The sequence below is a fragment of the Macaca nemestrina genome, chromosome 3, assembly GCF_043159975.1.
Source record: "Macaca nemestrina isolate mMacNem1 chromosome 3, mMacNem.hap1, whole genome shotgun sequence".
Classification (NCBI taxonomy): domain Eukaryota; kingdom Metazoa; phylum Chordata; class Mammalia; order Primates; family Cercopithecidae; genus Macaca; species Macaca nemestrina.
The window spans coordinates 37,053,337-37,063,434 of NC_092127.1; the positions used below are offsets into that span (position 1 = coordinate 37,053,337).

General features: G+C 40.2%; 1 protein-coding gene across 1 annotated transcript in view; it reads left to right on the forward strand.

The window, feature by feature from the left end:
* Nucleotides 1-9,266, forward strand: part of LOC105463488 (transmembrane protein 154) — a 54,544-nt gene extending 45,278 nt beyond the window's left edge. Inside the window, exon 7 of the mRNA XM_011710602.2 lies at nt 6,818-9,266. Coding sequence (XP_011708904.1) covers nt 6,818-6,833 — 16 coding nt within the window. The 3' untranslated portion in view covers nt 6,834-9,266. The remainder of the gene's footprint in view (nt 1-6,817) is intronic.
* Nucleotides 9,267-10,098: the final 832 nt, after the last annotated feature.

The window sequence follows — 10,098 nt, forward strand, 5'->3', positions numbered from 1 at the left end:
TTAGAACTCAGAGAGGTTAAGTGGCTTGTTCAAGTTCACATGGCAGGTTAGTATCTGATAAAGCTCAATCTAGAGAAAAGTTTCTTTTAAAAGTGTGTTTTCATTCTCTTTTACTATTTTGCTAAAATAAGAGATATTTCATAAATTAAAAGACAAATTATAGATTAGAAAAAGAAGAACACTCAGCAGCAAGAAAGCCAACCACCATGAGGCTAATATAGGAAAGTATTTGGTGAATGATGTGTCTATCACCCAGCACAGTCATTGACAACACTTAACCATTAATTGCAAGAAAACAGCAGTTTTGTGTGAGCTTTTTTTGGCCTGTCTGCTCAAGTCAATCTTTGTGACCACTTCTATTTTTTTTCTTTGTGTAGAGGCTTCTTTCCTCTCTTCTTCTTTAGTCCCTCAAAGTCTTTTAAAAGTGTATAAATCCTTCTTGACTTACAGTGGGGTTAGGTCTTGAGAGACACACTGTAAGTAAAAAAATCCTAAGTCAAAAATGCACTATATTTTCAAATTATAATGAGTGTATCTAGAGATAGCCCCATCGTAAGTCAAGGCATGTAGTGAATACATATTACTTTTGCTCCATTGTAAAGTCAAAAAAATTGTAAGTTAAACATTGTAAGTCGGGGATCATCTGTAATTCAAGTATTAAGTGTCGGTTTCTCTCAGATCTGAGCTTGATATTATGAGGGATACAAAGTAACAGTTTATAATCCTGCAGGATGATAACCTCAAATAGTATTATTAAAACATAGATGCACACGTGCACGTGTGTGTGTGCATGTATGTGTTGGATGAGGGAAGATGTACTTACTTTTAAAAACCACAGCATTGCTTGAATAGTGGCCCAGATTATATCTACAACATGGGCATGATCTATGTGCATGACTAGGCTTGCCTCTGATGCTAGCCAGATGCATTACCTCAATCATTCCACCTGAGACCAGGCCTCTTGCAGGAAGGAGAAAGGACATTCTGTTGAAGAGAAAGGGAGCCTGATCTAATTGTTACGTGATTTTGTGCTAACCTGAACTCTGCACTCCCCCTAAAAATGAGTTAGAGAGCATCATAACACAAGAAAGGTTGAACATAGGTTTATTGCCATCTTTGGAGACAGAGTACACAAGCTGTGGTCATAAAGAGGGATTGTTACAAGATAGACTGGTCAGGAGAACAAAGATGACTTATCTAATCCTGACTGCAACAAAGGGGCAATTATGAAACAAGGTATTACAGTTGCATCAGTCTTTATTCAACTGGTAGCATGCCCATTACATGCCTTCTTAAAGAAAACAATACAATGATGCTTTTTAATCAATTAAATTTGGTTTTATTTGTCAGCCTGTTACTATGCAGACTTTTGGGAAAGGTGCTCCACATTCTTTTTTTTTTTTTTTTTTTTTGAGATAGGGTCTCACTGTGTTGCCCAGACTGGAGTGCAGTGGTGTGATCTCAGCTCACTACATCTCCTCAACCTTCCCAATCTCAGGCAATCCTCCCACCTCAGCCATGCAAACAAGGTATAAGGTTGGTGCAAAAGTAATTGCAGTTTTTGCCATTACTTTTAATAGCTGGGACTACTGACACGAGCCACCATGCCCAGCTAATTTTTGAAATTTGTAGAGACAATGTCTCACTATGTTCCCCAGGCTGGTCTCGAACTCATGGGCTCAAGTGGTCCTTGAGGCTTAAATGCCCCGGCTTCCCAAGTTGCTAGGATTACAGACATGAGCCACCACACTTGGCCAACATTCTTAAAATATCTGTCTAACATTCCTAGAAAAATTGCTCACTAATGTTACCATTGTAGATAAGTTACTAAAACTGCTTTCAAACTAAAGGTTTGAAAAGGGATCACTTATTTGATTTGTTGCAATTCTGTGACAGTTTGCTAAGATTTTTTTAACAGAGAACTCTAAGAATTTTCAGAATTAAAAATGTCTAGGTTTATTTGATGATTTCACAGAGAGAATAAATAGCCAAAAAGACAGCAGGAAACACACCTAACTAAATAAAGGAATGAGCATTTGGGAGAGAATGCCTCCAGGCTCAAGTGGTGGGCCAGGTCCCAGCTTGCTGATTTACCAACATGCCTGATGTCCATCCCAGCACCAGTAAGAGTTGCTACACCTAAGAGTGGCCTGATGTCCCACAGGTGAGGCAACTGTTTACCCTATGTGGCAGTGCTTGTCAATTGCTTATGGTCCACGGAGCTGTGGCTGTGGGCACCATAGCTTGAGCTTCTTTTCCTCTTTGGTGCTTTAAGTTAAACAAGTCCTTGTTGATGGACAGTGTCCCACACTGAGCCTTCAAAATGCTTCCCCTTAGAAATTTAGTTTGTTTTGGAAGATGGTTGCTGAAAGCCTTTGGATACTTGAAACAATATTCATGCTAGTGTTTTACCAACAAGCACTGGCTACTGTAAAACCTGCAAAATAAGGATTACTAACATTCATTCATGTGTCTGTGTGTCAGGCCTGGAGTATGGTATTTCACCTGCATTTTCTCATTTATTATTTACAAAACAATAAAGCTTGTGGTATAGGTATGTATGTTTTGCAGATGAGATGAGATAAGAACACTCCAGCTAAGAAAGGTTAATTTGCCCAATGTCACATGGCAAGAAAGTGAACCATGATTCAGATTCAGGCCAACTGACCCAGGGATCTTATCTACTATGCTAAAAAAGCCACTCAGCACACACCAACATTGGTAATATCATAAAAACAGCACAAACGTAAACTACCCAGGGATCAACTTAACTGAAAAAATGCAGGTGATAATATAAAATGTTCAGATTTTTATTGTGGCACATAAAAGACTTGAACGAATGGAGAGGTATACTGTGTTCCTGATGAAAGTCTCAACAATGTAAAAATGATCATCTTAAATTCAACCCAGTCATCTTAAAAATCCCTATGCACATTTCATCTGGAAGAATAACTGTGTGCAAAGAGCCAGGACAATTTTAAAAGAAGGAAAAAGTGAAATTGTAAGATGGAATAAGGGTAGGGAGTTCACAGGGAGTGTGTCATGCTTGATCAACAATTAAAATAGTGTACACTTGGAACCAAATTAGAATTAACATTTCATAGCAAGTGGATTATTTAATAAATAGTCTTGGGACAACTGACTAACATTTGGGGGGGAAATTTGGAGCTCACCCTCACGCTTTATACAAAAATAGACTCCAGATGAGTTTGAGTGTTAAAAAGAAAGAAAAAAAGCCAGAAAAAATACAGGAAAATATTATATAGCTTTAAGGAGGGAACTAGTTTGAAAGCATGATACACAAGTCAGAAATCATATTTGAAAAGGATAGATGTGGCCGGGTGCGGTGGCTCATGCCTATAATCCCAGCACTTTGGGAGGCCAAGGCAGGCGGATCACGAGGTCAGGAGATGGAGACCATCCTGGCTAACACGGTGAAACCCTGCCTCTACTAAAAAAAATACAAAAAATTAGCCGAGCGTGGTGGCAGGCGCCTGTAGTCCCAGCTACTCGGGAGGCGACAGAGCGAGACTCTGTCTCAAAAAATAAAAAATAAAAGGATAGATGTAACTACATTAAAAACTCAATGTTCTTGTACTTCAAAAAACACAGTAGGCTGGCTGTGTATCTCACACCTGTAATCCCAGCACTTTGAGAGGCTGAGGTGGGTGGATTGCTTGAGCCCAGGAGTTCGAGACCAGCCTAGACAACATGGCATGACTCTGTCTCCACAAAAGTTAGCTAGGTGTGGTGGCACACAACTGTAGTCCCAGCTATGGAGGAGTGAGGGAAGGGGGGATGAGGTGGTAGGATTGCTTGAGCCCAGGAGGTTGAGGCTGCAGTGAGCTAAGATCTTGCCACTGCCCTCCAGCCTGGGTGACATGGTAAGATCCTATCTAAAAATGTAATAATAATTGTTCTACTTTATGAGCAGAGACTATTAATAAGCAATTCAGCAAAGGAAGAAATTAAAATTACCAACTAAGCTTTGTAAAAGGTTTATTCTTTGTAGTAATAAAAAAGTAACGGTAAATACGATACCATTTTCACCTACTGGACTCACAAAAAAAAATGAAAATAATAATATTCAATGTTGGAGAGGACATGGGAAAAAGGATGTTTCCCTAAAGAGTAGTGTTGGAAGAATGTAAATTGTAAAAATTTCTAGGAAAGGGGGATAATTTGACAATGAGCCATTAAAGCTTTAAAATTGTGTATACTTTGACCTAACAATTCCCTTTCTAGGGATATATGCAAAGGTAACTATTGGAAGTTTCCAAAGATGTAGCAATGTTTATAATAAATAAAAATTAAAAATTTAAAGTAGCCTAAATGTTTAACAATAAGGAATTGGCTAAAAAAAATTTTTGATTTAGTGAGACAATAGAAAGCTATGTAGTCACTGAAAGGATGTTGTATATATTTATTAGGAGAGGCAGATGTTTACGTGTGAATGAGAGTGAGAAAAGCAGATTACAGAACAATATATAAAATATCCCATTTTGTACAAAAAAGATATATATTATTATCACAGGAAAATCTTTGGGGAAATAAATACCAAAATGTTAATGTAGTGAGATTATTGGTATTTTTGTTTTGCTTATTTGTATTTTCTATTTTTTTAACCAATGAATAGGGACTAATTTTATAATAATTAACTTTAAAAATCACTTCTATTATAACAGCTGAGCAAATATTAATGTTGTGGACAAAAGAGGGCCTTGCCTTTGTTGTTCAGTTGTATATTATACTCTGCTTCAAGTGGCTGAAATTTCAAGATAAGGTCACAAAAGGAAAACATGCAATTCAGAGCCTTATGTTCTATAGAGATAGACTCCTGGATCTTTGAAATACTCTCTTACCACCACCCAATTTCCAAGAAATTAAACCTCCTTGGGCAGTTTAAAAATTATTCAGGGTGACATAAGTGAAAGGGGTTGTCACATCTACTCTTCAGATGAAACATTTTAAAACTTTCAACCAGGCTTTCATTTGAAATATGTTTTGATATGGTTTGTCTTTTTTTTTTTTTTTTTTTTTGAGACAGGGTGTGTTTCTTACCCAGGCTGGAGTGCAGTGGCACAATCACAGCTCACTACAGCCTCAAATGCTAGGACTCCAGCAATCCTCCCACCTCAGCCTCCTGAGTAACTGGGACTACAGGTGTGCACCACCACACTTGGCTAATGTTTAATTTTTGTAAAGATGGTGTCTCACTGTATTGCCCTGGCTGGTCTCAAACTCCTAGACTCAAGCAATCCTCCTGCCTCAGCCTCCCAAAGAGCTGGGATGACAGGTGTGAGCCACCACACCCACCCTGGTTTGTCCTTTTGTTCACTTCTCTGCCTCAGATAAAATTCTGTCCTCCCCCTCCTTTCCCATTGCTCTTCCCTCCTTATGATAGCTTCTGCCTCTGTCTTCACAACATGAACCAACACCACACACAAACATATACACAATGTCTCCTGCCCTTTCATGGATAGATCCATCATTATCTACTTACTTATCTATCTATTTATCTATCTGTCTTTCTGTCTGTCTATCTATCTATCTATGTGTGTCTCAGTTGCTCCGAAGTCCTTTTAGAAACACATGGAGTTTCACTGAGTAGGAGAGCGCTGAAGTAGGAGTCAGAAGAATATCACCTATTGCACACTATCCATACTTATGAGCGAGGGAGATACCAGATCTGTTGATCATTATCATTCAAGCGCTCCCTTGGAAGCAGAGGTCACTTCAAATAGAGACCTGCTAGGATGTGAGCGAAGGGAGTACAGAACTAAAAAGAGAAATGTGAGGAAGGGAAGTGCCACCTGTTTTCCAGGAGAGTTGGTGGAGCTGTGAGCCCACCAGGAAAAAGCTGTGGAGCGAGACACTTGGCAAAGACAGCCAAGTTAGAAGCAAAGACCAAATCAGCCAACAGTGTGGTCATGTTCAAATACTATGTTGATCATTTATGTCTGCTCACACCCCAGGATGCCCAATATTTGAATTCTAAATGACACTGAGAAGGCCCCTCCAGCTCCTTTGTAGGTATGAACAAAACGAGCTATTGAAGACATGCCAGGACCACAAACTCTTGAGAGAAAACGGCATGTGGAAAATTAGTTTTAGAAAAAGGCAATTTGGCATGTATTCATAGAGAATGGGATTAGACTGATTAAACGGGGAACCCCCAACTCCATCTGGTTCTCTGCATCAGCACTGGGGAGGGCTGTGAGGGGCAAGAGCTAGGGATTATTTTTTGGCTCTCATGAATTTCTTCCTCAGGAATCAAATGTAAAATTCAGACTGACCTTCCTTTCAGAAATTGTAAGCTGGACACCATTGGCTTCCTGATGGTTTGTGATCTCTTCAGTCACCTCCACAATGGAGTGACCAGCTCTCTTTAGCTTCTTAGAAATATATTACTGTTGACCCGGCACGGTGGCTCACACCTGTAATCCCAGCACTTTGGGAGGCCAAGGTGGGTAGATCACGAGGTCAGGAGATTGAGACCCTCCTGGCTACCACGGTGAAACCCCATCTCTACTAAAAAAAAAAAAAAAAAAACAACTAAACTAAAAAAAAAATGCAAAAAATTAGCTGGGCGTGGTGGCAGGCCCCTGTAGTCCCAGCTACTCGGGAGGCTGAGGCAGGAGAATGACGTGAACCCGGGAGACGGAGCTTGCAGTGAGCCTGGATCGTGCCACTGCTCTCCAGCCTGGGCAACGGAGTGAGACTCCATCTCAAAAAAAAAAAAAAAAAAGAAAAGAAAAAGAAATATATTACTGGTTTTTTGTGTGTCTGTGTGTGTCTGTGTGTGTTTTTTTTACAGTGATAATGAATCCTAAACCTGAATGGCGCTCATGTTTTCCAAGAGAAGCAACCCCTGAGGGAGTCCGCTGAGCCTGCCAACTGAGGATGAAGAGGATACAAATTTAATTAATTTCAAATCAACATAGACACAAGAACCTTTTGCTGTTTCTTCCAACGCCCACTCTTCCTAATGATGGCATCACTTGCACTTGGAAGAATGTGCAATTGAGAAGTACTAGGAAAAGGCCTGGCTGCCATCCATTGCTGCCTCTGAGGGTGGAGAAGGAGGCGGGTGATGTGCTCACTTCTGATCAATGCGCGTTGCCTCCTCTCAGCCAGCTTCTAGCTCACTGCACTCACTCTGCTCATGCTAAATGTTCGTCACCTTTCTGCTTCATTCCTTAGGGCCTAAATCAGGAAGCCGTTTTATCAATGGTTTCCTTTTGGGCCACTAACCAGCTTTGGATAATTTCCTCTGATTATTCAAGTCCTCGGACAGGTAAACTACATTCAGCAGAACTTTTCTCAAGGAGTGTTATGTCATGGAAAAGACACCAAACACAGCAAGTGTTTTAATGAAAACACCATCCCAGGGGGTCAGTGTGCTCTGCCTGCCAAAAAGACACAGTGAGAGGGTCCACAGTCCTGATGAGATGGCGTTTGGTAACTTGTAGACCCTGACATGGCCAGGTCTGGTCACCCTTAAGAACTTCTCAGAGAAACTAGGAATCTTCGGTGAAAGAATTTATGTACTCCTCAGCTGAAATTCCCTTGCTTGTCAGCATTTCTGCAAAGCTCACACTTGTTTCACCATCCCTCCCTTGGATGTGACATGTGGGTAGGAAGTATGTGCAGGTAGGAGTCATCTGTCAGCCTATGTTTCAGAGATCCTGAAGGTGGTTTGAAACAAACAGAAGAGAAGCAGGAAATATCTGTGCCCGTGGCAGGTATCACTCATCATGCTTAGCATTCTCTCCTGCCAAGCTGGGATAAGCCTCATGTCCTAACACAGCACCCCAGGAGGTCTCTGTCAATCCATCAGAGATGACATTCTATGTGGGATTTTTGACATCCTTGTGCTAAAAGCAATGGCACAAAATGGAAAAGGGCCCACTGACCACACCTACTCCAATGAAACTGATCTCCATTTATTCCTTAATTTTCTAAATCTGACCCCTTTAAATCAATCTAGCAAATTGAGAGTCCTCAGCTCTCCTTGGATACCTGATATTTTGTTTCAAGAAAGACAAAGAAGGAAAATTTTATTCATTTTGTTACCCACATATGAACCAAGGGGAGATGGGACTACCCAAACATTTGCTGCCCAGTTTTGTGTCTTGTGCTTGAAAGTCTGCCCTAATGCATAACAAAAAGTACTTGTCTCCTACCTTTTGGGATCCCTTTAACAAGTATTTGCCTTCTGAACTACGTGGATAATTTCAAAGGCAGAGTTCCAGACCAGAAAGGTCTTTCCATACAATGAAAGCTATAACTAGCTGGTTGTGTTTAACCACTGTTATCACGCTATCCTGGGACTGCATAGAGCTTTGACAAAAGACAGACTTCACGGTACATAACTTCAACAGATTTGTCTGTCATATTCTCACCAGCACATCTGAATGAGGCTTTGTGTTTTCCTTGCTCTCTTGCATGTTCCTTTTCAACTCATGGCCCACAGTGACTCTCAGATATTTATGCCAAAATTGCATACAATTGTTTTCTGAATCATAACTTGTCTATTTTTCTGCCTATGTGTGCTACTTCCAGTTTGTTTCTCATCAACATTTTGACTCTCAGAAGAGCCTCCATTTGCCTCTTTCTCTCTTTAGGTATCTAAGATCTTTGAACACTTGGGCCTTTACATTTGATCCAACCCTATCAAATAATGAACTTTTAGAAGTTCAGAGAAGTATCTGGGGTCCTGGAATCTCATGTTGATGAAGTCATATTTTATAATACGATAAAAATATTATCATTCAGTATGTTACATAATTCCAATTCTAGAAGAAGCAAATTTCAGTGACATGTCATTGAGTTTTTATTTGGTAAAGCTATACTTGTGCAGTGTACAAATCACTTTTTAAGAAGATGCTTTGTTCTATCAAGGTATATGAAGTTAGTATACGGCCACAACAGTCAAGCCTCAATTCTTGTACCTTGTGTCTTTTTATTACTGTTTAATCAATAGATATCATATGTTTATGACAGTTTCAAGAATTGTTTTTAAACCCAAACTTAATTTTATGTTTCAGACTATTGTTAGAAAAACAAAACAGAACAAAAAAACAAAAAAATCCCTCACTAATTTGCCCTAATAGCCAATCAGAACAAAATCTGACTTTAGAATATTTAGCAGATATGTAAGTTTGATTGCATTTTTGTACATTTTAAGCAAACTAGGTTAACAACAACATAGCCTAGTCAAACTTCTCAGGAAACTTGTTTTAATAAACATGTAAAAATACCCATTCATGACTCTTGACCCAGTGGTGTGACTCCTCCCTCTGGGAAGGGCTTTGTTACCCAATGCAAGACCACAGCCTGGATCCACCTTGATGTAGGTGGCTCCTGGATAACCACAGCAAACAGGTGTGCTAAAGATGAGTAAAACTGGTCTTGGGAAAATAATTTCATAGTTTTTTATTCCCAGTTATGCTATATAATACAGGAGAACCAAAAGCTGTAAAATTATTTTATTTTATTTTTTAGAGACAGGGTCTCACTATGTTGCCCAGGCTGGTTTCAAACTCCTGGGCTCAAGCAATCCTCCTGTCTCAACCTCCCGAAGTGCTGGGATTACAGGCATGAGCCACTGAGCCTGACCAGCTGTAAAATTATTATATTCATTTTCACTATGTGCTACTTCTCACCTTTTTTTTTTTTTTTTGAGATGGAGTCTCACTCTGTCACCCAGGCTGGAGTGCAGTGTCATGATCTCGGCTCACTGCAACCTCTGCCTCCCAGGTTCAAGCAATTCTCTTGCCTCAGCCTCCCGAGTAGCGGGGATTACAGGTCTGTGCCACTATGCCCAGCTAATTTTTGTATTTTTAGTAGAGATGGGGTTTCACCATGTTGGCCAGGCTGGTCTCAAACTCCTGACCTCAAGTGATCCACCGGCCTCGGCCTCCCAAAGTACTGGGATTACAGTTGAGAACCACTGTGTCCAGACACACCCTGACTTTCACTGTAATCTCTGGATGTTTTATGTAACATACCTGGGCAATAGGGCTTATGGCAGAATTGGCCTTCATGGTACAGGCCTTCCAAGTTCCGAGTCTCATTTTTAGTCAGCCTTCCTCC